Source organism: Helianthus annuus, chromosome 14, assembly GCF_002127325.2.
Source record: "Helianthus annuus cultivar XRQ/B chromosome 14, HanXRQr2.0-SUNRISE, whole genome shotgun sequence".
In the NCBI taxonomy this organism is placed as follows: Eukaryota; Viridiplantae; Streptophyta; class Magnoliopsida; order Asterales; family Asteraceae; genus Helianthus; species Helianthus annuus.
In genome coordinates, this window is record NC_035446.2 from 64,760,455 (window position 1) to 64,787,457 (window position 27,003).

The 27,003-nt window shown below is 39.4% G+C and overlaps 2 protein-coding genes across 15 annotated transcripts; one reads left to right on the top strand and one right to left on the bottom strand.

The window, feature by feature from the left end:
- Positions 1-9,237: 9,237 nt before the first annotated feature.
- On the top strand, positions 9,238-12,368 carry LOC110908445. 8 transcript variants are annotated; one of them, XR_004878438.1, is made up of 7 exons: positions 9,253-9,370; positions 9,449-9,473; positions 9,607-9,659; positions 10,261-10,371; positions 10,795-10,984; positions 11,071-11,134; positions 12,124-12,368. XR_004878438.1 is itself a non-coding variant. In XM_035982675.1 (5 exons), the coding sequence occupies exons 1-5, from the start codon at positions 9,313-9,315 to the stop codon at positions 10,926-10,928; spliced, it is 381 nt and encodes a 126-aa protein (XP_035838568.1). In that variant the 5' UTR covers positions 9,253-9,312; the 3' UTR covers positions 10,929-11,039. The 8 variants fall into 8 exon arrangements, 1 of the variants encoding a protein (XP_035838568.1); XR_004878437.1 differs by having other exon boundaries at positions 11,071-12,367; XR_004878439.1 differs by lacking the exons at positions 11,071-11,134; positions 12,124-12,368 and adding an exon at positions 9,847-10,024 and having other exon boundaries at positions 10,795-11,039.
- Positions 12,369-23,424: 11,056 nt separating this feature from the next.
- On the bottom strand, positions 23,425-26,601 carry LOC110908443. Of its 7 annotated transcripts, XM_035982678.1 has the most exons (10): positions 26,330-26,594; positions 25,943-26,055; positions 25,715-25,830; positions 25,526-25,605; positions 25,291-25,345; positions 25,108-25,113; positions 24,732-24,865; positions 24,509-24,583; positions 23,959-24,061; positions 23,425-23,832 (listed from the first exon to the last, which is right to left on the bottom strand). In XM_035982678.1, exons 5-10 carry the CDS (start codon positions 25,331-25,333, stop codon positions 23,720-23,722), a joined length of 474 nt encoding a protein of 157 aa, XP_035838571.1. In that variant the 5' UTR covers positions 25,334-25,345; positions 25,526-25,605; positions 25,715-25,830; positions 25,943-26,055; positions 26,330-26,594; the 3' UTR covers positions 23,425-23,719. The 7 variants fall into 7 exon arrangements, 4 of the variants coding, with proteins under 4 accessions (XP_035838571.1, XP_035838572.1, XP_035838569.1 ...); XR_004878445.1 differs by lacking the exon at positions 25,108-25,113 and having other exon boundaries at positions 24,732-24,848; positions 26,330-26,598; XM_035982679.1 differs by lacking the exon at positions 25,108-25,113.
- Positions 26,602-27,003: the final 402 nt, after the last annotated feature.

The following is a 27,003-nucleotide window of genomic DNA, read 5'->3' on the forward strand; positions in this document are numbered from 1 at the left end:
CCTTTATGTTATGTTAACTTGGGCCGATTGGGTCCATAAGGGCATAGAGTGAAGCTAGAAAGCGAGTTAGAGACGTTGCATATGATGGAGACGCAGACGAAAGATGAGTTTGCGGAAAAAATCAGCGAGTTAGTACCAAAATTCAGAAGCCAGGGATTACCTTTGGATGACTTGGCATTAGTCATGAAATTGCTTGATGTAGCTCTAGACATATTCCTCCAAATCGTTGCTTCGATTGAGATATATTCCGATCTTGAAATAATGCCATTTGAGGAAGCCATTGGACGATTGAAGGCGTCTATGAAAAGCGAGTTAAATCTCATGACTCAAGCAAAGAACAAAGCGAACAACTATTGACTACTTGTTTAGAATGGCAAGAGAAGTCGAGAACATAAAACATGCAGTAAGGAACAGACAGCATGGGTCATGGGTTTGGTTCATACGACAGCCGTTGTCTCGGCAGGGGAACTAGTCGAGGTTGAGGGAGTCGAAGCCCTTCGATAATATTAGGAAAAACGGACAAGAAACACATGTTGAAGCCCAAGATAAAAGCGGTATTCCATGTTGCAAATGTGACGACCTCGGTCACTTTGCAGAATGTAGAACCCCCAACAGAACCGAGGGAGAAGCTAACCTAGCACAAGATGAAGATTCTGTGAGCTGGAGAATTCCAGGATGATTTCTCATTAACAAAACAAACGTATATGTACACATAATACATCAGTAAAATAAGTAAACTACCTATCCACTAAACTAGGAAACTAATTTACAACTAATGACTGACTAATCATATTAAATACAAAATATATACATAATAATACTCGGTCAATATATGTGACCGCTAAGACACCCCTGCAGTCGAAGTCGTAGATGATCGAAGGTATAGACTGGATCGGAAACGAGTGAAAAGCTGGTGGGGTAAGCCTTTTGTGAATATGTCCACTGAAAATCTGTTGGAATGTGGTGAAATCGAACTACGCCTATCCGAACCTTTTCTAATGTCGAGTTCTACATGCTTTGTGCATTGGTGTTGAACCGGATTTTCTGACAAATAGATTGTAGACACGTTGTCACAATACACTAATGTTGCTCGACGAGTTGGGACAAATAATTCCAATAGTAGATTGCGTGGTCAACTCGTTTCAGCAACTGCATTTGCAACGCCCCTGTATTCTGCCTCGGCACTGGACCGTGAGATAGTTGGTCGGCATTTAGAAGATCACGATATAAGTTTATTTCCAAGAAATACACAATGTCCCGAGGTGGACCGTCTTGAATCCGGGCATCCCCCAGTCCGCGTCAGAATAAGCAATGAGATGTTGCGCACGTGAGGGAGTGATACATAAGCTATGATCAATGGTGCCTTTTAAATAACGTAATAACCGTTTTAAAAACTGAAAATGTGAATCTCCAGAGGCATGCATGAAGAGACATATTTGTTGGACGGCATATGTGAGGTCTGGCCTAGTAAAAGCCAAAAGGGAGATATTGCAAGGCGCTGGCGAGTTGTCTATATAGTGTGCCATTCGGTAAGAGTTTGCCACTCGTGACACTTAATTTTGATTTTGTATCAACCAGTGTGGCCGAAGGTTTGCAAATTGACATGTTTGCTCGGTCCAAGATCTCGGTAGCATATGTACTTTGAGAGAGAAATAAGCCGCCGTCACGTTTGGTGACATGAATCCCGAGAAAATGGTGAAGGGTACCCAAATCCGACATACGAAACTCGGTAGATAAAGTAGTGATGATGTTGCACAACAGGTTGTTGCCGGATGCTGTTAAAATAATATCGTCCACATAAAGTAATACATAAGTTGTTTGGGTACCTTTTCAATAGACAAACAATGATGTGTCGATGATGGTGCTTCGAAAACCGCATTTGATTAAGTATGTAGCAAACATGTCATACCATGCCCTAGGCGCCGGTTTCAACTCGTATAAAGATTTAGTCAACCTGCAAACATAATTAGGATGTCGAGAATCTGTGAAACCCGGGGGTTGAAACATATAAACGGTTTCATGTAGGTCACCGTGAAGAAACGCATTCTTAACGTCTAATTGGTGTATCGGCCAAGCATGTGAAACCGCTAGACTAAGGACTGCACAAATGGTAGTGGGCTTTACCACTGGACTAAAAGTTTCATCACAATCCACACCAACTTGTTAGCTTTTACCATTAACAACCAACCGAGCTTTGTATCGTTGTAAAGTTCCATCGGCATTGAACTTCTGGTGAAAGAGCCACATGCATCGGATGATATTAGCATCGGGTGGTCTAGGCACAAGCACCCATGTTTGATTATCCAATAGGGCTTGATATTCATCTTTCATAGCGGTGCGCCAATTTGGATCGGTGCGTGCTTTAAGATTAGAGGTTGGGATTGGGGACAAGGTGAAATCGGATTGAGTGTGAAGGTTTATAGGAAAATGAGGTTTATAGGTACCATCCTTAGATCTTGTAACCATGGGGTGTGAAGGTTGTGTGGAGGTGGATGGTGTAGGTGGCTGAGGTGAGTGAGGGGGAGAGGAAGGAGCAGCGGAAGATGATGAGGGGGTAAGGATGGTTGTTCGAGGTTGTCGTTGGTACTGGACGCCAAAACGAGAGGGTAGGGTCGTGGTGTTAGGGTGACGGGCCGGTAGGTTTAGTGTGGGATTGTGGGGCGTTGATGGGTTGGCTTATAGAGGAATCTAAAAGGGTAGGGGAAGGTTCAGTTTGGAGACACGAGTAGTCGCGAGGAATGTCGGGTTTAGCAAATGGAAAGACCGACTCATCAAATGTTACATGTCATGAACAGATGACTTTTCCCGTGGCGAGTCTAGACATCGATAGCCTCGATGGTCAGCCGAATAGCCTAAAAAGATACACCGTGTGGCTCGTGTAGAGAGCTTATGTGGGCGGGTGGCGGTAGTGTTGGGATAACATATGCACCCGAAGGTTCTAAGATGGTCATAAGAGGTGTGACGAAGGTAAAGGGTTGATGTGGGAGTGTGGAATTTAAGATGTCTCGTGGGAAGGATGTTGTGGAGGTAACACGCGGTGTGAATGGCCTTGACCCAATAGATGGGGGATAAACAGGCGCGCGTGAGAAAAGTCAACATGATCTCATTTAGGCGTTTGATCATGTGTTCCGATTTTCCATTTTGTTGGGAGGTTTGGGGGCATGAAAACCGGAATTGAAGACCATGAGCATCGGCAAGGAGATACAAGAGTGTTCTATGATAACAGGTCTACAGTTTTTCTGACCAGGAATAAGCAATAGAACAGGATCGATTCTGCTACCTTAGGTCCACACTTAGAGTCAAATTACTGTGAATTTAAGGGGATGTGTTGGAACTTTGAAGGAAGACTAATTCAAGCATCAGATTTAGATGTGAAGTCTATAATCATGTTTGAGTAGAGAGTCAAGCAGACATGGAGTCTGCAATCATGTCTTTAGTTGGGTCATGCAGACATCTTGTCATGCATATGAGTCTTTAATTTGAAGTCCGGTCTTTGTTCAACTTTATCATTCCTGTTTTGTTTCCTTTGATCATTCAGTTGTAGTATGTTAGCTATTTCCAGACTATCGAGTGTGTGTGAGCCTGATTTTCCAACATCTTATTAACATGAAGTTGGAAGCATGAATATATGTTCGTGAGTTAGTTTATGTTCTAAACTCAACAGAGTAGAAATTACTTACCTTCCAGCGGTTGGATGCCATTCTTTCAACTTCACCAGTAACTAGACCCTCCTTGAATATCAATCGCATTAAGAAATCAATTAATATATACGGAATTAATTAAGATAAAAAGATGAAGGATTGGGAAAAATGGTCTTACAGGATTTTCACGTCGCATTTGAAGTCTCAATGCTTTCTCTAGATTTCTAAGAATCTGATCTATGTTGGGACGTTGTGCGCGTTTGTCCTTTAAGCAGTTATATGCAGTTTCTGAGAATATTTTTAATGACTCTGGGTCCATTTGTTCCCTTAGAGCTGGATCAATTATATCATCCAGGTTTTCCTCTTCATAATGGGATTTTGCCAGTTGAGCTAATATCTCCTCGTTAGGCATATGCAAGTACTGATCGAGTCTTTTCATGGTAAATAAGGGTTGTAATATGAAACAATGTTCCTTCGTGGAATAAGATTTTTCAGGCAGTATGGCTACATTAGCAGGTGGCGTAGGTTCGTCGGTGTGTTTGGGGTCCATTGTCAGTGGTGGGCTAATTATGATGCCCTGCTCTGCGTTATGTGACAGATGTCCGCTAGGCGGTTCGTTGTCAAACCAGTTTGACAACTCAAAAATCGATTGTCTGCTTCCAAAAGAGGACGACTGTCCGCTTCCAAAAGAGGACGGCTGTCCGCTTCCAAAAGAAGACGGCTGTCCATCGACAAATGACGACGGCTGTCCGTCGATAATTGGTGGCTTAGGGCAGTTGAACACCGTATGAAATGATGGAATCTGGATAACTGGGGGTTCTTGTAACTCGAATTCACTTCCAACAGATGGCATAGGTTCTTTTAGCTTTCTCTCAGTATGTAGATGTCGACCCGCTATCTGATCTACTTTCTGCATTACATCCAGCTCGCCTTCCACATTTACTGGATTAGGGCGCTTGAGCACCCATTGAAATGACGGCATCTGGACAATTGGTGGCTCTCGTAAGTCGAATCCCCTTCTAGTAGACAGCATGGGTTCTTTTAACTTTCCATCGGTTTGTAGATGTGGATCCGCGATCTGATCTAGTTTCTCCATGACATCCAGCTTTTTATCTTTGTAATTTTGTTCAGTGAATTGAGGTGAATGCTGCTCCCTCTGGTCTTGAAAAAACGCTCTCCTCTTACAAAGGACTTCGAATAACACAACTCCATATGAATAAACATCTGACTTGTGGGTCACAAATCCAGTCTTTTCATATGTCGGATCCACATACCCTATTGTGCCAATAATATCAGCAAGGACAAGACGATGCCTTCGAGCTTTAGTATTTGTCTTGGAATGTTCAAAACCGGATAGCTTAGGTTTCCACTTTTCGTTCAACAAAATTTTTGAACTTTTGATGTTCCGATGTATCACGCTAGATTCATGACCATCATCACAATGGATGTAATTCAGTGCACGTGCAACACCAACACATATATGCAAACGTTGCATCCATGTGAGGGCTGGACTGCTGAGATATCTGTCAAGACTTTGGTTGAACTCATACTCATTTATGATGATTTTTTCGCCTTTTTCGTTACAAAACCCAATAAAAGAAACCAGATTGTCATGATTGAGACTAGAAAGCATAGAAATCTCATTCCAAAACTCGAGGTCGCCTTGGCCATAATCATAGTGCAACCTCCTTGCAGCAATATTGGTTGGTTTTCCGGACAGCAAAAGGTTTCCTTTATAAACCTTGCCAAATCCACCTTGGCCGATCAGCTTTTCATCAGCAAAGTTGTTAGTTGCCTTGGCAATCTCTTCAAGTGGGAGTTTTAAGTGAGCAAACTCTTCGTGTGATGACATTATGTATCTGTTTATCATGTAAAACCGATAGATAAAAGTTAGGGTGTAAACTATTGGATATCAAGAACAGAATTCGAAGAACATCACAATTATATAATATGCAGAGATCAAAAAATTAAAGGATGGACAATTCGAAATGATAACTCTGAATTGTCATGGTAACCGTAAACAATAGCGAATACATCATATATATACGGTGGTAGTGACGGTTTGTCAACCGACACACCTATTACCAACCGTTTAATAATATCTAAATCTTAATCCTAACCTAAATACTAAAATAATAACATAATATATATAGTTTAGTTTATATATTCTAACACCTGCCCCTAAACTAAACTTGGTTAATCCTGGGAACATTGAAACCTCCTTCGTTTAATAAAATGTTTGTCCGCATTCCAGTTTCCTAACAAATTTGAAGAGTAGTTGTCTTCATATTATCTTTCTTCCGTTCTGCAGATCTGAATGTCTTGCTGCCTTCATTCTTGAAACATCTTCGTTCTTCACCGCCTCTCTCTTTCTTCTGTATTTATCTTTCTTTGTTGCCGGCAATGGAAACATCATGTCGGATCTGAATGTCTTGTTGCCGGCAATTGTATATTCATCATCGCTCCTGTCTATCTTCTACTCAACGTCATGCGGAGTCATCTTTTACTCAACGCCATGCGGAGTCATCTTTTACTCTACGCCATGCGGAGTCATCTCGATTAATTCCTTTTTCCATATATGAGAGTATGAACTCGGTGTCATATATGAATCAAATTAATCCCGTTTCGTAATTATGGGTCGTAATTCTGCGATGATTCTTCGTTTCGTAATTCTTTTTCCTTTTCTCCTTCCTCTGTTTCACTATTACTTCTTCAACACTGATGTTGTAACCGTGTTTTCCTGTCTCTTCCTCAGATCTCTTTAAATCTGATTCTTCCCCTGTTTCTTGAACATGTATCTTCTCTTCTTCTTCTTCTTAAGAAAGAGATCTTCTATGTTTATCGACTTCCTGCATATGTCGCTCTTCTTTAAATCTGATTCGTCCCGTGTAACAGACAAATCATAACCATATTTTTGGATGTTCTTCCGGTATCGCTCACTAGTGTTTGTTCCTCCCTGGATCGAAATTGGAATTAATTCCTTTTCAACAATCTTGTGTTGAATCGTCTTTCTTTCCTTGACTGTTCTTGATATTCCGGTTTGCGCAGCGTTTCAAAATCCCTGGGATCGTTTCCTGATGCTCTGATACCACTATATTGGATATCAGGAACAGAATTCGAAGACCATCACAATTATATAATATGCAGAGATCAAAAAATTAAAGGATGGACAATTCGAAATGATAATTCTGAATTGTCTTGGTAACCGTAAACAATAGCGAATACATCATATATATACGGTGGTAGTGACGGTTTGTCAACCGACACACCTTTTACCAACCGTTTAATAATATCTAAATCTTAATCCTAACCTAAATACTAAAATAATAACATAATATATATAGTTTAGTTTATATATTCTAACATAAACAAGCCAAGCCACTTTATGATAAAAATAATTAAAGATTTTCATATCATGTTATAGAAAAAATTATTAAAAACTTAAATTTTATTTTATAGAAAAAATTATATTTATAATTTATAAATTTAATTATAAATCTGTACTTAATAAACAAGTAACTGGTGGAGGCACGTGTCACAATTCTGTGAGTCAAATATTCTTTTTCTCGCTTCTCTTATTTCACTCCTTCATATTCTATTTATTAATTTAAAAAAGTTAAAGACTGAGTGCATTGTAGCGACCCACTAGTGCCCCATCCATTTGGAGGGCTTTCATTGGCTGCAAAAAAAAAAAAAAAAAATCACACACATATCCAAGTTGCAGCCTTCACGCATTGTACCCCCTTCATGCTCAAGCCCTTGGCGCCCCTCTGGCACGGTGTGTGGCACCCCCATGGGTTGAGATGGCAGTGGGTAACGCATACTACACATAGTCTAGAAAACAATAGTAGTAAAACATAATATAATTCCTTTAGCAACTATTTAAATATTTCATTAAATTGACCCGTGTAATACACATTTGTAGCCTAGTTTATATATAAATTAATTAACTAATAATAAAAAACCCGAACTCGAACTTGCAAGTTATCTCTCAAGCCGAGCTCGAGCTTTATAATTTAAGCTGCAAATAAGCTAATTAAGTGCTCAGGTAAGTTAAATGAGTTGAGCCCAAGCTCTCATACGTTAAACAAGTCGAGCAAGGGTTCACAGCCCTAGTAAAAGGTTGTTGACAAAAAAGAGGAATTTCATTTACACTATAAATCTGTTAGGGAGAAAGGGTGTAAGCGGGTATCCCTACCTGCAACCCAAACACCGTCGCCGGTGGTGCGGGTTGGGTTGGGGACTACCCGATTGCTTTTGAAAGTAAGGAAGAGGGTCGGACAGTCTAAGTGGCCCCAAACAGGGCAATGATGATCTAGGTAACCTGAGGCAACAAGATTGGAGGGGAGGGAGTTAGAGTATGAGGTCTAAGCACCCTTCCCCTTACGTATACAATAACATAGTTATATGTCATTTTCCTCTTATAACATGATTGAGATGAAATTCAATGAAACCTAAAGCAATAGAGATAAACAGATATGGGAAAGCCCACCTTTGAGAAACAGCAACGAAATCCCCTTTAGATACGGAGACTCAGCTGATCTGAATCATCTGATAGGGCAAGAGTTGACTCTGGTGCAGTGATTGGAATCAGACAATAAGTGTTGACTCAGTTGAGAAGAGTGACGTACAAAACGACAACTCGGGCAGATGGGACAGCGATAATCACAACACAGAACTCCCGATAATTAACGGCTCTAAGCTTATTAGAGTTAAAAAAGTATTTTCCAAAAAGGACTTTTTAAAAAGGAGTTTTTAAAAAAAGTGTTTCGATTAGCTTATAGGGTGGGAAAAGCCAATAAGTCAATAAGTGTTTTTTAAAAAGTGTTTGGCTTAGGTTATTGATGTAAAATGACTAAAATGGATATAAGGACACAAATATAAGAGATGTTATAAGGGGTAATTTAGTAATTTGATTATTGAAAAGTCATAAGCTAATCAAGAAGTCACAATTTCTTAATTTTCAAAAACTCTTTTTCCTTCTTTGTAAAAAGCTATTTCAAAAAGGACTTTTATGTTATCCAAACACAAAAACAAGTTATTGGCTTTTTGATTAAGTCAATAAGCCAATAAGTTTGTTTGAAAAGCTTAGCCAAACATGCCCTAAGCTGTGGTTCTAGGTTGTCAACTGTGGCAGATTCGGTTGATGTGAAGTCGCGCTAAGGAAAGATGAAAGAAGTGTAGAACAAGAAGTCAACTATTGTCCGTCTAATAATCTTTTTTGAGGTAGCTTTTTTTTAACGGCAAATATCTTTATCTATCTATCTTTTCTATAAAAAAAGAAACTTTAATGATAGAAAAAAAGCCGATGTGTCAGCAGCAGAGGCTGTCTAACAAAGCTTTTCTTATGTCATCATTACATCATAAAGCTTAATATTAAAAAACTTTAAAATTCAAAGATTGTCAACATTCACCTTTTCAAACCACTGCCCCTCTAAATCTCCAAACATCTGTTATAAATTCAAACCTCTGCATCAAACCACTGCCCATTCAAAATTTTGGCTCTAGTTTTAAAATTTAAACATGACTCCAGATTCAAAATTCAAAATTATGGCTCCAGATATATAAGATATCATCTTCTTTAATCAATTACTCTCTTTAATCCATTTCTCTCTCAACTCTCTCTCTCTCTAAGACTCACGTTCTCTCTCTCAAATCCAGTATTTGGCGAATGAGAGAGGTGACTACGACGATTGATACGATCGGTTCCATTTCCAACCTTCTAGCAGGTAAGGATTACATCTCTATATCTCTAAAAATGTTGGATTTCATTTATTAAACTCTAATCTCTCATCTTCTCTAATTAGCTACACCATCCCAACCTACTAGCAGGTATGAGTTCATCTCTATATCTCTAAACAAATAATTAATCTAATAACAAGTACAATTCTTTGTTTAAAGGAAACATCATTCCTAATTTTGTTTTTTTAAATCGATTCCTTCCTTATTGTTTACTTGATTTCAGATCTGCAGCGCCAGTGAAGAAATTTACCGAGAACGATGATGAACAGTCTGGCGGTTAGTTGATTGTGGTTTTTGATTTAGTTAGAATTTGTTAACTAGAGAATTAGATAGTTTATGTGAGTTAATTAGGTCATGAAATTAGGTATTTAGGTACACTTAGAGTTTAGGTCATGAAATTAGGTATTTAGGTAATTTAAAGATCCTTTCTATTTACTCAAACTAATTTTGTTGTTTTTGTTAGGGTTAGTTGATTATGATATACAAACTTACGGTTATATTTTGTGGATAAGAACCGGTAAGTTCCTTGAATCGGCATACACTAAAGAGAAGATTGTCCCTTGCGTGTTCTTCAGTGAGTGCTTTCCATCTCACCTTCTCTTGGTTGCCTGTATCCACAATTACAGACAAAGTCCTAACAGGTTCAACCCTTTATTTATGCATAAAAGACAAAGTCATAACAGGTTTATTAATGCGTATGGATTATAATTGTAGTTTTAAGTTCCTTATTGGGTTTAACATTGAGTTTGATGAGGTTAGAGCCGGTGGTGTTCTCTAAAGTTTAGTATGGGAATCATGTCACTTCGTCATTCTCGGTTAGAAAGATCTGTGTAATACTATTAAGAATGTGCACTTAAAGGGTTGTTTTTTTGTGAAGCCTATCATATGAAAAAAATACTGAAGTATCATGGTGTGTGTTCTGATCATTGCATAGAGGATTGTGCATGGCTAAAGACCAGAATAGACCGAACCGAAAACCGTCAACGAGGTAAATTAATGAATAATTTGACTTTATTTTGGTTAGGAAAAAGAGGCAAACTGAAAAGAATCACTTGAATATGATTAATATTATATAAATTACAGAGATATGATAAACTTATGTTATTATTAAATGGTGAATTACTTGGTCTGTCTTATGTTCTTAATCTTAATTTTATAAACTCATGTGTGGATATAATGACTAGAAGTTTCAAAATGTTTAGAAGATTGATGGAGAGCAATCAACACAAATCATGCTATTACTGAATTTTAGATATTAATCACTTGGTTATTTAGTATTCTGATTCGATTGTCATCCATATATTGGCAAAGTTTATTGTTTTCCTGTAGATTTCTACCTGCTGAAAATCCATATTATGTGTGTTTTAAATTGCTATCGAACATCTTACTGACAGTGGTGAACTAATTGCAGTTTTGATTGTAACCTCCGAAAGTGATGCCCGTATTCCAATGATACAAAAGTTGCACATATATCCTGGAAATGTTACATGTATATTGTTACCAGATGGTCGGCTTGGCTTATCACGAGCAAGGTGTTTCATCTGACAGAGCTCGATATACCATAGTCATATCACATTCTTTCCTTTCATCACGACTAGCTGGTAAAATATGATTCAAGTAATATTTTATCAGAAAATTTCTTTTTGAAAACTAATAGGAAACGGAATGTTTCTTTATATCCAAATAGGGATACCTGCGATTAAGGCTTAATTGTTAGAATCGCAGCAAGTACATCCCCGATAGAATCGCAGGTACGTTACCTTTTTTTGTTATGTTTCATGTCAGATGCATTTTCATTAGCAGTCTCACATCTACATAAACTGAACGAGTTGCAATTCTATTGTTATTACCAGAAGGTGATTATGGGATAGGGGTGTGCACGGTTCCGTTCAGTTTTTGGTTTTTAAAAACTGTTCGGTATATTATTTGCATGAAGTTTTATAGGAAAAAGGGTAAAAAAATTCAAAAGAGACGATAGAAATCAAGAAAAGGTTAATTACTTCTTGAATAACAGCATAAGTTACGGTTCATGACTCAAAATTGAACTTTTGTCAAATTGAACGGTGTGTGGCACCCCCATGGGTTGAGATGGCAGTGGGGTAACGCACACTACACATAGTCTAGAAAACAATAGTAGTAAAACATAATATAATTCCTTTACCAACTATTTAAATATTTCATTAAATTGACTCGTGTAATACACATTTGTAGCCTAGTTTATATATAAATTAATTAACTAATAATAAAAAATCCGAACTCGATCTTGCAAGTTATCTCTCAAGCCGAGCTCGAGCTTTATAATTTAAGCTTCAAATAAGCTAATTAAGTGCACAGGTAAGTTAAATGAGTTGAGCCCAAGCTCTCATACGTTAAACAAGTCAAGCAAGGGTTCACACCCCTAGTAAAAGGTTGTTGACAAAAAAGAGGAATTTCATTTACACCATAAGTCTGTTAGGGAGAAGGGGTGTAAGCGGGTATCCCTACCTGCAACTCAAACACCGCCGCCGGTGGTGTGGGTTGGGTTGGGGACTACCCGATTGCTTTTGAAAGTAAGGAAGAAGGTTGGACAGTCTAAGTGGCCCCAAACAGGGCAATGATGATCTAGGTAACCTGAGGCAACAAGATTGGAGGGAGTTAGAGTATAAGGTTTAAGCACCCTTCCCCTTACGTACACAATAACATAGTTATATGTCATTTTCCTCTTATAACATGACTAACATGAAATTCAATGAAACAATAGAGATAAACAGATATGGGAAAGCCCACCTTTGAGAAACAGCAACGAAATCCCATGTAGATACGAAGACTCAGCTGATCTGAATCATCTGATAGGGCAAGAGTTGACTCTTGTGACAACTCGAACTTCCAAGATTTCTATTTCGCATTTATTGCACGTTCTTGAATTGTTTGGTTGATTATTTGCACAATTAATTGCTGTGGAATTATATACGTTTTGATGCAATGAAGTGTATTGTGTGATTGTGCATGGTTATGTGTTAATTGTGATAAACCTGTCAAATATATAAACTTAGTGGTGAAACTATGCAATGGTTATGAGATGGTGTACATGTGTAAAATATGATACTTAGGGAGGAAAAGAGTAATTAGTGAAATCCTAGAGATTTATAACCCTAATCCCTTTTCACTAATCATTTGACAAAACCAAAGCACGTACTTCACATTCTCTGGCAATCATCACCAAATCATTGGCAAGATATTCATCACTCTTGATTCCACATTTCTCTAGAATCAGTACAAGGTAATTGTTAATGATTGTTTGTTGATTATTTGATTGATACCAATTCTTAATTCTTGAAATCCTTGCAAACCCTAGTTCTTCATATAATTATCCTGTGATTTTTGATTGATTCTGAAATATTGTGATAATGATGACGATGATAGGTTGCATGCTTGATAGATTGTTCTTGTGATGATTATTGTTGTTAAGCATTGATCGATTGTTTATGATTCTGCCGTTAAGCAAATGGAATTAGGGTTTTTAGAAGGATGAATGAAATTGTTGATCGAAAGAAAACGTAACTGATACAATCTCTTGAAACAGGAACATTTCGTATGTTTAATTAGTTGTCTGAGGTTTGTGAATGAAAGAAATTGTCTGAGTTTCATGAGTTGAGGTTGATCCGAGTTTCTTATGATATGTTTGCCTGAGTTTTTGAATGATACGCAAGGTCCGATGTTTATCTTAAATGTGTTAGTCCGACTTTTAAAGATTGAATGTTATCCGAGCTTTAATAACATATCATAGTCAAGTTTTATTGTTTGATCTTGTCCGATCTTTAACCCTAGATAGGGGCCGAGTTTCTTAAATACAAGTGTGGTCCGAGTTTATGCAAGTTAAACATGTCCGAGTTTTTAAACCCCACACACTTCTGTCCGACTTTTAAACCCCCAAGATCCTGTCCGAGTTTTGTAAGGAATTCCGGTTGTCCGAGTTTGTGGGGGGGGGTATCATCCTGTCCGAGTTTTAACCCCCAACCCCCTCATGTCCGACTTTTATATACATGTAGCATAGGTCCGACTTTTTGGTTCAAGCAAGGTGGTCCGACCTTTTTGTGTTGTGTGTCCGAATTCTTTAAGGGTTTTGGATGGAGTCCGACCTTTAATGGGGGTGTGTAGAGGTCCGAGCTTTAGACAAAGGAAAGCCTTTGTCCGAGTGTTGTGATAAGGCATGGAGTCCGACTTTGGAATGAAGGTGTGGGCCGACTTTTGGGCTTGTAACACATAATCTGACTTTTATATGTCAAACATATAGCCTGACTTTTATATATATCAAATATGATCTGAATATTTAAATGGTAATCATATGATCCGACTTTTATTCGTAGTCACATTGTCCGACTGTTATGCATGTTAACTTGTTCGACCTTCCTTGATGTACGTTGTCCGAATATGTCAACTGTGTTAAGTGTTAACCATGTTATGTGTGTGAGTTCTGCCAAAACTTGTTACCTTGTTAAGTATGTTGATCTCGTTAAACACGATGACCCTGTTAATTGTGTTACTGAATAACCTTGTTCGTATTAACCAAGAACTCTATCGTATGTGATACATGATGTTAACTGTCAAACGCTTTATGATATAGATTACCTGCGTATTAATACGAACATGAACTGATTTATTACACGTGCACACAATAGGACTTGACTGATTACTTGTGAGTGCATAACCTAGCATACCGAGCAAACCAAGGTGAGTTCACACAGCCAAGGCATGGGGTTCCCAGGGTGGGAATGGGATTTGATTATTTACTGGTACTTATCTATACTGGAACGTAGTGATGTGATTTGATGAACTATTGTACATACTCCGCTGATTGAACTACGACTAGACTAGTAACACTTATTGAATTGATCTTCGCACACCTGCCAAGGGTTGGCCGCGATATTATGACTGACTTCGCACACCTGCCTTTGGAAGGCCGCGAACTGAAATTTACTAATCTTCGCACACCTGCCTGGGAGGCCGCGATGCAGATGAACCTAGTCTAGAATACTTGGGATGAACATCCCCTAATATCTTCGCATACCTGCCTGGGAGGCCGCGATGGAAACTAATACGATACATGACATAACGAACGAACATACTACTACTCACACTATACTATTACTGAACTGTTAACTGTGAACTCGCTCAACTAGTTGTTGATCCTCTGTTACATGCCTTGCAGGTCGTTAGATACTTATGGAGCTTGCACAGGGAGGAGCATGTCGTTGTGGAGCATGGATTATGTTTTGAAACTTATTGAACTTATGTTACACGTTTGGGTTTTCGTATTTATGCTTCCGCTATACTTTGAAACTAAGATTATGTTTTGAACACCTATCGTATTGAATGATTGGTTTACATTTATTATACTTGATATTAATTACATGTTCGATATGATTGGTGGCTTGATCCTGGTCAGTCACGCTCCCAAGCGGTGATACTCCGCAGGTGGATTTTGGGGGTGTGACAGAATGGTATCAGAGCCATTGGTTATAGAGAACTTGGTTTTAATATGGGAAAACGTTTTTATTAAAACCAGACTATAACCAGAACAGTGCTCTCAACGATCCACAACGACGCTTCGCTCCACGTGCAAGACTCGACATACTAGGTAATAAGGTTTATGTTTATTACCTGCTTGCTAGAACTGCATAGAACTTTGCTCGTAGTATGCTTACATTACTTTACTCACTACTTGTTATTGCTTGAGAACACTTACGTGCTTACACTCTTCTGTCATCGCACTATTCGCGAACCTTTCTCACTTATGTTGCCTTTGATGTGAAGATCAATGGCCGGACGAATTAACATGACTCAAGCCCAGCTAGAGGCTCTCGTTCAAGCTCAAGTTGCTGCGGCACTTGCAGCTGCTCAAGCATGTAGTATACCCTGCAGTATAGACACACACTAGGATCTTTAGATCCTACATTAACCCTCGTATTTAACTTTGTCCTATTCGTACACAATAGGTCAACACGCACAGCAGCCTGTCTGCACTTTCAAGAACTTCATGGACTGTCGTCCAAGCTCATTCAGTGGCACCGAGGGGGCAGTGGGACTCCTCCATTGGTTTGAGAAGCTAGAATCTGTGTTCGAAATGTGTGAATGCCCTGAGGCTCGCAGGGTCAAGTACGCCACTGGCACTTTGGAAGGAATCGCGTTGACTTGGTGGAACGCGCAAGTACAGATCTTAGGGTTGGCAGCTGCTAACGCCACCCCTTGGAATGATTTCAAGGAATTGATCAAAAGGGAATACTGCACTCGTGAAGACATTCACAAGCTGGAAGATGAACTGTATCACTTGAAAATGACTGGGTCAGAAATCGAGGCTTATACCAAGAGGTCGAACGAGTTGGCTGTGTTGTGTCCAACTATGGTGGACCCTCCATACAAGCGCATTGAGTTGTATCTCAAGGGTTTGGCGCCAGAGATCCAGAGCCATGTGACATCGGCTAATCTTGATAATATCCAGGCTATTCAGCGCCTTGCTCATCGTATTACAGATCAGGCAGTGGATCAGAACAGGCTGCCAAAACGTGTCAAGGCTACCACTGCTGCTGTCACTACTTCTGCTACTCCCAGTGACAACAAGAGAAAATGGGAGGGGGATTCCAGCAAGGGATCAGTTTCTGTTCAGTCTCAGCAGCGCAAGACAAATGACTACCAGAATTCGAGTCAGCAATCATCTGGCAGTCAGGGGCAGGGTGGATATCGGGGAATTCACCCACTGTGTAATAAGTGCAACAGACACCACAGCGGAAGATGTCGCAGGGAACGTTGTCAAAGATGCCTCAAGATGGGTCATGAGGCTAAGGATTGTAGAAGCTCTCGGCCAGCAAATCAGAACCAGCAACTCCCACCGCCAGCTCCACAGAACCAGCACCAGCAGCCACAGCGTGGAAACCGGGGATGTTTCCAGTGTGGGGCTGAAGGCCACTACAAACGTGATTGCCCTCAATTGAACCAGAACCAGAATCGCAACAATAACAACAACAACAACAACGGGGGAAACAACAACAACAATGGCAACGAAGCTCGTGGTCGCATGTTCGTGCTGGGTCAGGGTGACGCAAGGAACGATCCCAACGTCGTTATGGGTAAGTTTCTTCTCGACGACATCTATGTTACTGTCTTATTTGATTCGGGTGCTGATACAAGTTATATGTCCTTAAAAATGAGTAAATTGTTAAAACGAACACCAACACCCCTAAACACCAAACACGTCGTAGAGTTAGCAAATGGTAAGAGTGTAGAAGCCATGCATGTAGTCAAGGGTTGTAACATCGTTCTAGCGGGTCAGACCTTCTCGATTGATCTTATACCCATAGTCTTGGGTAGCTTCGACGTTGTCATCGGTATGGATTGGTTATCCCAACATCACGCAAAGATTTTGTGCAAGGAAAAGGTCATTCGTATACCTCGCTCTAGTCAGGAACCTCTCGAAGTTCAAGGCGACAAGAGTGGTGCTGTGGTTGGCATCATCTCCTTCTTAAAGGCGTAGAAATGTTTACGAAAGGGGCACACTGCAATTCTGGCACTTGTCACTGACGCATCAGCAATGGAAAAGAAGCTGGAGGATATTCCAGTTGTACGTGACTTTCCTCAGGTGTTTCCTGAAGATTTACCTGGTTTACCGCCTCATCGTCAAGTCGAGTTTCAGATTGAGTTGGCTCCTGGAGCAGCACCAATAGCCTGCGCACCGTATCGTCTAGCTCCAACCGAACTGGAAGAACTATCGAAGCAGCTACAAGAGCTCTTGGAAAAGGGCTTTATTCGTCCAAGCTCTTCGCCTTGGGGAGCTCCAGTGTTATTTGTGAAGAAGAAAGACGGTACGTTCAGAATGTGCATCGACTACCGTGAACTGAACAAGGTGACGGTGAAGAACCGTTATCCTCTTCCTCGTATTGACGACTTATTCAATCAGTTGCAAGGGTCGAGTTACTATTCCAAGATTGATTTAAGGTCAGGGTATCATCAGCTGAGAGTCCGGGATGAGGACGTCTCCAAGACAGCATTCAGAACTCGCTACGGCCACTACGAATTTCTTGTCATGCCATTCGGGCTTACGAACGCGCCTGCAGTATTCATGGATCTAATGAACAGGGTGTGCAAACCCTATCTTGACAAGTTCGTCATTGTCTTCATCGACGACATTCTGATTTACTCCAAGAGTCAGGAGGAACACGAGCAGCACCTACGATTGATCTTGGAACTGCTACGAAAGGAACAACTGTACGCTAAGTTTTCAAAATGCGACTTCTGGCTTCGTGAAGTCCACTTCTTAGGCCACGTGGTGAATAGGGATGGGATTCATGTCGATCCATCCAAGGTAGACTCGATCAGGAACTGGCCTGCACCGCGTACACCAACGGAAATACGCCAATTCTTGGGTTTGGCGGGGTATTACAGACGATTCATCAAAGACTTCTCCAAGATCGCACAGCCGCTTACTATGTTGACACAGAAAGGTGTTACCTATCGTTGGGGTAACACACAAGAAACGGCCTTTCAGTACCTGAAGGATAGACTATGCAGCGCACCTATTCTCTCACTGCCCGAGGGCACGGATGACTTCGTGGTTTATTGTGACGCATCGATACAGGGGCTGGGTTGTGTATTGATGCAGCGGGATAAAGTTATTGCCTACGCCTCTCGTCAACTCAAGGTTCATGAACGGAACTACACGACGCACGATTTAGAGCTGGGAGCTGTTGTTTTCGCGCTTAAGATATGGCGGCACTACCTGTACGGTACCAGGTGCACGATTTACACCGATCACAGGAGTCTCGAGCATATTCTTAAGCAAAAGGATTTGAACATGCGTCAACGGAGATGGGTTGAACTACTGAACGACTACGAATGCGCTATTAAGTACCATCCAGGCAAGGCCAATGTTGTGGCTGACGCTCTCAGCCGGAAAGACACTCTACCTAGACGCGTACGAGCCTTACAGCTCACTATTCAGTCCAGTCTTCCCGCACAGATACGAACTGCTCAGATGGAAGCATTAAAGCCTGAAAACGTCAAAGCTGAAGCCTTACGCGGCTCAAGGCAACGAATGGAACAAAAGGAAGACGGCGCCTACTATGTAACGGGGCGTGTTTGGGTCCCACTTTTTGGCGGTTTACAAGAGCTTGTAATGGACGAAGCTCACAAGTCTCGCTATTCGGTACATCCAGGGTCGGATAAGATGTACCACGATCTCAAAACAACATACTGGTGGCCTAGTATGAAGGCCCACATCGCTACTTACGTTGGCAAGTGTTTGACATGTGCAAAAGTCAAAGTGGAGTATCAGAAACTAGCGGGACTACTTCAGCAACCCAGGATACCACAGTGGAAATGGGAAGAAATTTCCATGGATTTCGTTACAGGCTTACCTAGATCCCAGCGTGGGAATGATACTATATGGGTGATCGTGGATCGACTCACCAAGTCTGCACACTTCCTGGCTATTAAGGAAACGGATAAGTTCTCCACTCTCGCAGACGTTTATCTTAAAGAAGTTGTTTCGAGGCACGGGGTGCCCATCTCCATCATTTCGGATCGGGATGCACGATTCACGTCAGAGCTATGGCAAGCGATGCACAAATCCTTCGGCTCACGATTAGACATGAGCACAGCGTACCATCCTCAGACCGATGGGCAGTCTGAGCGAACAATCCAAACCCTTGAAGACATGCTTCGAGCATGTGTTATCGATTTCGGCAACGGCTGGGAAAAGCATCTCCCTTTGGTGGAGTTTTCGTATAATAACAGTTATCACACCAGCATACAAGCCGCTCCATTCGAGGCATTGTACGGACGTAAATGCCGGTCACCTCTCTGTTGGGCAGAGGTGGGGGATAGTCAGATTACGGGTCCAGAGATTGTAGTGGACGCCACAGAAAAGATTGCACAGATACGACAACGCATGGCGGCAGCACGCGACCGTCAGAAAGCATACGCGGATAAGCGTAAGAAACCGTTGGAATTTCAGGTCGGGGACCGGGTTTTACTAAAAGTCTCACCCTGGAAGGGTGTGGTACGTTTTGGCAAACGGGGTAAACTAAATCCGCGATATGTCGGACCATTTGAGATTATAGAACGAATAGGCCCAGTAGCCTACCGATTGAACCTACCAGCTGAACTCGGGGCAGTTCATAATGTTTTTCACGTGTCAAATCTGAAGAAGTGTCTGTCAGATGAGACCCTCATCATTCCTTTCAAAGAACTCACTATCGACGAGCGGTTGCAGTTCGTCGAGGAACCAGTTGAAATCACGGACCGGGATGTTAAGGTCCTCAAACACAAGAGAATCCCTCTTGTTCGAGTTCGTTGGAACTCCCAACGTGGCCCAGAGTACACCTGGGAACGCGAAGACCAAATGAAAGAAAAGTACCCCCAGTTATTCGGAACCAATGCAACCACCACTGAGGCTGAAGCTACTACTACTGAATTTCGGGACGAAATTCCAAATCAACGGGTGGATGATGTGACACCCCAGGAAAACCAGTGAACAATACAGCTTACCTAGCTTCCTCAGTGAGTGCGTACCAAATTTCGGGACGAAATTTCTTTTAAGTTGGGGATAATGTGACAACTCGAACTTCCAAGATTTCTATTTCGCATTTATTGCACGTTCTTGAATTGTTTGGTTGATTATTTGCACAATTAATTGCTGTGGAATTATATACGTTTTAATGCAATGAAGTGTATTGTGTGATTGTGCATGGTTATGTGTTAATTGTGATAAACCTGTCAAATATATAAACTTAGTGGTGAAACTATGCAATGGTTATGAGATGGTGTACATGTGTAAAATATGATACTTAGGGAGGAAAAGAGTAATTAGTGAAATCCTAGAGATTTATAACCCTAATCCCTTTTCACTAATCATTTGACAAAACCAAAGCACGTACTTCACATTCTCTGGCAATCATCACCAAATCATTGGCAAGATATTCATCACTCTTGATTCCACATTTCTCTAGAATCAGTACAAGGTAATTGTTAATGATTGTTTGTTGATTATTTGATTGATACCAATTCTTAATTCTTGAAATCCTTGCAAACCCTAGTTCTTCATATAATTATCCTGTGATTTTTGATTGATTCTGAAATATTGTGATAATGATGACGATGATAGGTTGCATGCTTGATATATTGTTCTTGTGATGATTATTGTTGTTAAGCATTGATCGATTGTTTATGATTCTGCCGTTAAGCAAATGGAATTAGGGTTTTTAGAAGGATGAATGAAATTGTTGATCGAAAGAAAACGTAACTGATACAATCTCTTGAAACAGGAACATTTCGTATGTTTAATTAGTTGTCTGAGGTTTGTGAATGAAAGAAATTGTCTGAGTTTCATGAGTTGAGGTTGATCCGAGTTTCTTATGATATGTTTGCCTGAGTTTTTGAATGATACGCAAGGTCCGATGTTTATCTTAAATGTGTTAGTCCCACTTTTAAAGATTGAATGTTATCCGAGCTTTAATAACATATCATAGTCAAGTTTTATTGTTTGATCTTGTCCGATCTTTAACCCTAGATAGGGGCCGAGTTTCTTAAATACAAGTGTGGTCCGAGTTTATGCAAGTTAAACATGTCCGAGTTTTTAAACCCCACACACTTCTGTCCGACTTTTAAACCCCCAAGATCCTGTCCGAGTTTTGTAAGGAATTCAGGTTGTCCGAGTTTGTGGGGGGGGGGGGTATCATCCTGTCCGAGTTTTAACCCCCAACCCCCTCATGTCCGACTTTTATATACATGTAGCATAGGTCTGACTTTTTGGTTCAAGCAAGGTGGTCCGACCTTTTTGTATTGTGTGTCCGAATTCTTTAAGGGTTTTGGATGGAGTCCGACCTTTAATGGGGGTGTATAGAGGTCCGAGCTTTAGACAAAGGAAAGCCTTTGTCCGAGTGTTGTGATAAGGCATGGAGTCCGACTTTGGAATGAAGGTGTGGGCCGACTTTTGGGCTTGTAACACATAATCTGACTTTTATATGTCAAACATATAGCCTGACTTTTATATATATCAAATATGATCTGAATATTTAAATGGTAATCATATGATCCGACTTTTATTCGTAGTCACATTGTCCGACTGTTATGCATGTTAACTTGTTCGACCTTCTTTGATGTACGTTGTCCGAATATGTCAACTGTGTTAAGTGTTAACCATGTTATGTGTGTGAGTTCTGCCAAAACTTGTTACCTTGTTAATTATGTTGATCTCGTTAAACACGATGACCCTGTTAATTGTGTTACTGAATAACCTTGTTCGTATTAACCAAGAACTCTATCGTATGTGATACATGATGTTAACTGTCAAACGCTTTATGATATAGATTACCTGCGTATTAATACGAACATGAACTGATTTATTACACGTACACACAATAGGACTTGACTGATTACTTGTGAGTGCATAACCTAGCATACCGAGCAAACCAAGGTGAGTTCACACAGCCAAGGCATGGGGTTCCCAGGGTGGGAATGGGATTTGATTATTTACTGGTACTTATCTATACTGGAACGTAGTGATGTGATTTGATGAACTATTGTACATACTCCGCTGATTGAACTACGACTAGACTAGTAACACTTATTGAACTGATCTTCGCACACCTGCCAAGGGTTGGCCGCGATATTATGACTGACTTTGCACGCCTGCCTTTGGAAGGCCGCGAACTGAAATTTACTAATCTTCGCACACCTGCCTGGGAGGCCGCGATGCAGATGAACCTAGTCTAGAATACTTGGGATGAACATCCCCTAATATCTTCGCATACCTGCCTGGGAGGCCGCGATGGAAACTAATACGATACATGACATAACAAACGAACATACTACTACTCACACTATACTATTACTGAACTGTTAACTGTGAACTCGCTCAATTAGTTGTTGATCCTCTGTTACATGCCTTGCAGGTCGTTAGATACTTATGGAGCTTGCACAGGGAGGAGCAGGTCGTTGTGGAGCATGGATTATGTTTTGAAACTTATTGAACTTATGTTACACGTTTGGGTTTTCGTCTTTATGCTTCCGCTATACTTTGAAACTAAGATTATGTTTTGAACACCTATCGTATTGAATGATTGGTTTACATTTATTATACTTGATATTAATTACATGTTCGATATGATTGGTGGCTTGATCCTGGTCAGTCACGCTCCCAAGCGGTGATACTCCGCAGGTGGATTTTGGGGGTGTGACAACTCTGGTGCAGTGATTGGAATCAGACAATCAGTGTTGACTCAGTTGAGAAGAGTGACGTACAAAACGACAACTCGGGCAGATTCTCTGCAGTGGGACAGCGATAATCACAACACAGAACTCCCGATAATTAAGCTGTGGTTCTAGGCTGTCAACTGTGGCAGATTCGGTTGATGTGAAGCCGCGCTAAGGAAAGATGAAAGAAGTGTAGAACAAGAAGTCAACTATTGTCCGTCTAATAATCTTTTGAGGTAGCTTTTTTTTTTAACGACCAATCACTTTATCTGCATGTTTGTCTAAGCTTTTCAAAACAAGGCTTATTGACTTATCAAAAAGCCAATAAGTTGTTTTTGTGTTTGGCTAAGCCAAAAGTTAAGTTGGAAATGGCTTTTTGCAAAGAAGAAAAAGGAGGTTTCAAAAAGTCACAATATTGTGACTTTTTGGCCAGCTTTTAACTTTTCAAACTACAAATTACCAATATACCCCTTCTTTACCCCCTTATATCTAAAAGAATGCCCATTTTAGTCATTTTACATCAATAAGCTAATCCAAACACTTTTTTTAAAAACTCATTTTCAAAAAGTCCTTTTCCCAAAAGTCATTTTCCAAAAGTCCTTTGTAACTAGAATAAGCTTAGCCAAACATGCCCTATATATATATATACTAGCTTATGGCCCGTGTATTACACGGGTATGTTTTAGACCATGATGTCAACCTTTCAATGAAAACAATCATAATTCCATAGTGCTTTACATTTTATTCATTAATTGATTGCGATTGCAATTCATTTATTATATGCCAAAAAATATAAATAAAACATATAAATTTACTATGAAACCAAAACACTATAATAAACCAACAAAACTTCAAAAGTACATAATGCTTTAACCATAATTCATTAATGCGGAACCATACTTTTTCGTGCAAAAATATCATTGACTTGAAAGTGGCCCAAAGTGTATTTTAATGCATAAGTCACCTAGGTAAATTTACTTAATCAATGAAATTATCATTGAACTATTACAATTTTAATCGAATTTGACACACTAACTATTTAAGCAAACCATACTTTTTCCATGAGGCTGAGGGCGTTTGGATCCCAAGGAGGCCAATAAATCTCTTCTTCTTCATTGACAATAGGACTTAATATTCTCTTGAGAACGTCGGTAGCTGACTCTATTTTTTCCTGCACTTTTGATAATTTCTTCAAGACATTGTTCGGCTTTTAAAACTTCATCCCCTGCACCAAATGATTAAACATTTGAATTAGTAAACGGTCAAAATATCTCTTGATATATTCCATTCTAATATCTGATGCATCTACTTACAAAAACAATATAATATTACATAAATACAGATGTAGCACCTTTCATGGCATAACTAGGTTTTGAGAGGACTCTTGATGCATACAGTTGCAAAACTTTTTGCAGCATTGCCTCAAGACCTGGTTTGTCTTTATCTTCCTTAGCCTGAAAATTGTTCGCCAAAAAGTTACTACTTCAGTTTAAAAAGGTTTAGGATTAGGGTACAATGAAAACTCCTATGAGTTGTGATAACTTGGAGAACTCGGCCAAAACGAAGGCTTTTTCAAAAACTTTTTTTTACCAAAATCCTAAAAATCAACTTTTCAAAAAAAAAAGTTTTTGTTGATTTACACCAGTGTAAAAAACCCTTACAGTAAGTGTAAATGCTGATGTCAGCAGCTTTTGTTTTTTTATAGTTTTGTTTGTAGCATTTTAAAAATCTACATGTGCAAAAAATGGTGGCAAAACTCGCACGGGAAGTCGGAATTCGCTAAGTTCTCACAACTCGGGGGGGGGTGGTCTCTTGATCCGAAGCCTATGTATGTAAAGAATTTATTATTTAACTGTTCAGAAGTTATAATGAAAAGAAAAGGCAAGAGTGAACGGTTTCACCTGCCGTAGTTGTGCACTGACTTCTGCTAGGAATCCCTCGTCCAATTGGCCTTCTTGCTCCCTTTGGCTTACTTCCTGCAAAAATATCATTGACTTGAAAGTGGCCCAAAGTGTATTTTAATGCATAAGTCACCTAGGTAAATTTACTTAATCAATGAAATTATCATTGAACTATTACAATTTTAATCGAATTTGACACACTAACTAATTAAGCAAACCGTACTTTTTCCATGAGGCTGAGGGCGTTTGGATCCCGAGGAGGCCAACAAATCTCTTCTTCTTCATTGACAACAGGACTTAATATTCCCTTGAGAACGTCGGTAACTGACTCTATTTTTTCCTGCAAAAAGAAGAAAACTGCGATACGTGTAAAAAGATGTAACAGGAAGAAATAACAAAGATATCATTGAACCCCAAATCAACAGTTTGCTTGTTTAATGCATTAAAGACCTCTTGAGATCACTTTTGACTCATTTGACTCGCTGAAATAAAGCAATTTAAGTATACTTCAGGTCACTTTTGACCATTCGACCCACTTCAAATAAATCAATTAAAAAGTTGACCACGTCAACGTCAACGAACCAAACAGTAACAAATACCTGCAGCTGTAGAAATTAACTCTCTCCAGGCAACAGCCAACATGATGCTCACAAAAGAATGAGATATGTTAAAGATATTATTCTGACGAAAGACTTATTAAGAATATGAAAACTGACGTTGGATTATAACTTGAAGTTGGATTATAACTAAACCATTTGGTATTTGAAAGGGGTAATACTTACAGCTGTAAATTTTTGTTGTTTGAAGTGCTATGACCATTAACATCTAAATCTGCCCCTGAAATCATTTAGAAAACATTCAATTCAATTTCATGTAAACCTGACCGAATAACCATTACGGTTTCGGTTCCTGTTTTAACCCAAACAACAGGAACATTGAGTTTTCAAGGATTCTTTTTTAAGATCAAACGCAAATTGCTTCTTGCTAAAGGCCTTATCTAAAATGAACCACTTGTACTTGAAGCCTAATTGAACAACTTGTTCTTCAAGTCTAACAGCTTCTTCTTCCAAGACAACTTCTGCTAGAAATTCTAATGCCTACCAATTTTCATAATTAAAAACAAAAAAAAAACACAGGTTAAATTATAAATAGTTTAGTAAACAAAAAAAAAAGAAGAGAATACACTATTGTGATTAAAGAACTAACTGTAGGAGAGAGATAAGACGGTAATCAGTAAAGAGCTCCTAAAGCTCTAGTAAGTGCCCTTCGAAAGCTCTATGAGCATTATCTTCATGTCTAAACCTTTTTGTTAGTTTGGCAACCTGCAACAAATAGAAAACTAAAAATCAAATTACAATATCAACAAATGAATACCCTTCCAAGAAACTACCATCAAAATAATCAAATAAAAAGTCAATAGTGATAGCAATATACATCTTATTGTAATATACTTGCAGCAAGTTGTTCTTGAATTTGTTGTAGACTTCCCTTTCTCACCACCCAGAGCCCTGCTCAACACCATCTTCAAGCCAACCCTAATGGGTGAACTTCAGCAGCCGGAATCAAAAGATTGAAGCAAAAACAGTCACATTTCGTCTAATACAACAAACCACAGTTCAATAATTCCTTAAAGTAAACAAACCCAATTCAAAATCAATTAAATAGAAGCCGGAGAAGAGAGAAAGATGTATGAATGGAAGACAGAAACCCTAGATGTGGTGCGAATGAAAGTTGTAGAGGAGATATACGAATCAAAAACAAAATTTCGTTATTAAATCTAACAAAATAAAAAAAAGATTGGATTTTTAGATGGAATCATACCTTAAAGACGAAGATGAGAATCTATGGTCTAGCTGAAGGAGGCGGCTGGGTTGGATTTTTAGAGAGAGAACCGGCAGCAAGAAATCACAATTCGAAGAACCCTAATTCTGCAACAGTAGTGAAAGAAGTGTGATTTGAATTTCAAAACTTAAGGGTTATAAGTTTCATCTGATTGGAAAGGCTAAATGGCGTGAAGGAGAAGTTGGATTTTCAATGGAGGAAGAAGCGTGTTCAAGAAAAGAGCTTGTGTTATTGGGGGAGAAGGGTTGGCCCAATTAAATGCAGGTATTGGTATTAACTAAAAGTAATTACAATTTTAATTTTAAATATAAAATCTTTTTATTGGTTAACTTATGTATGTATGTGTGCATGTATGTGGTCATGTATGTGTTTTAGAAAAAAAGATGACATCATTTTTTCAAGAATTGACATCACCCTTTTTAAAATACCTGTCTATGATTGGGGGAGGGTTGTCTTATGAGCCTTAATCCCTATTTATTAGATAAAATGATATATATATATATATAACTAGGTTATCACCCGGGACTGCTTCTCGGACAGTTTAATTTTATTAGTTAAAAAACTTGTATTTTTATTAAAATGTAACATATTATTTCATTAAATATTATGACAAAAATGTTGAAATACTTAAACCAAACAAATAACTACCAGTT

Excerpts from the sequence above, each read along its gene's own strand:
- LOC110908445 (XM_035982675.1), top strand. The coding sequence starts at position 9,313 with ATGAGAGAGGTGACTACGACGATTGATACGATCGGTTCCATTTCCAAC. Across the intron at positions 9,371-9,448 it reads CATTTCCAACCTTCTAGCAG|CTACACCATCCCAACCTACT; the intron begins GTAAGGATTACA and ends TTCTCTAATTAG. Across the intron at positions 9,660-10,260 it reads CGATGATGAACAGTCTGGCG|CCTATCATATGAAAAAAATA; the intron begins GTTAGTTGATTG and ends TTTTTTGTGAAG.
- LOC110908443 (XM_035982678.1), bottom strand. The coding sequence starts at position 25,333 with ATGTTAATGGTCATAGCACTTCAAACAACAAAAATTTACAGCT. Across the intron at positions 24,062-24,508 it reads TCAGTGCACAACTACGGCAG|GCTAAGGAAGATAAAGACAA; the intron begins GTGAAACCGTTC and ends AACAATTTTCAG. Across the intron at positions 23,833-23,958 it reads ACCTAGTTATGCCATGAAAG|GGGATGAAGTTTTAAAAGCC; the intron begins GTGCTACATCTG and ends CATTTGGTGCAG.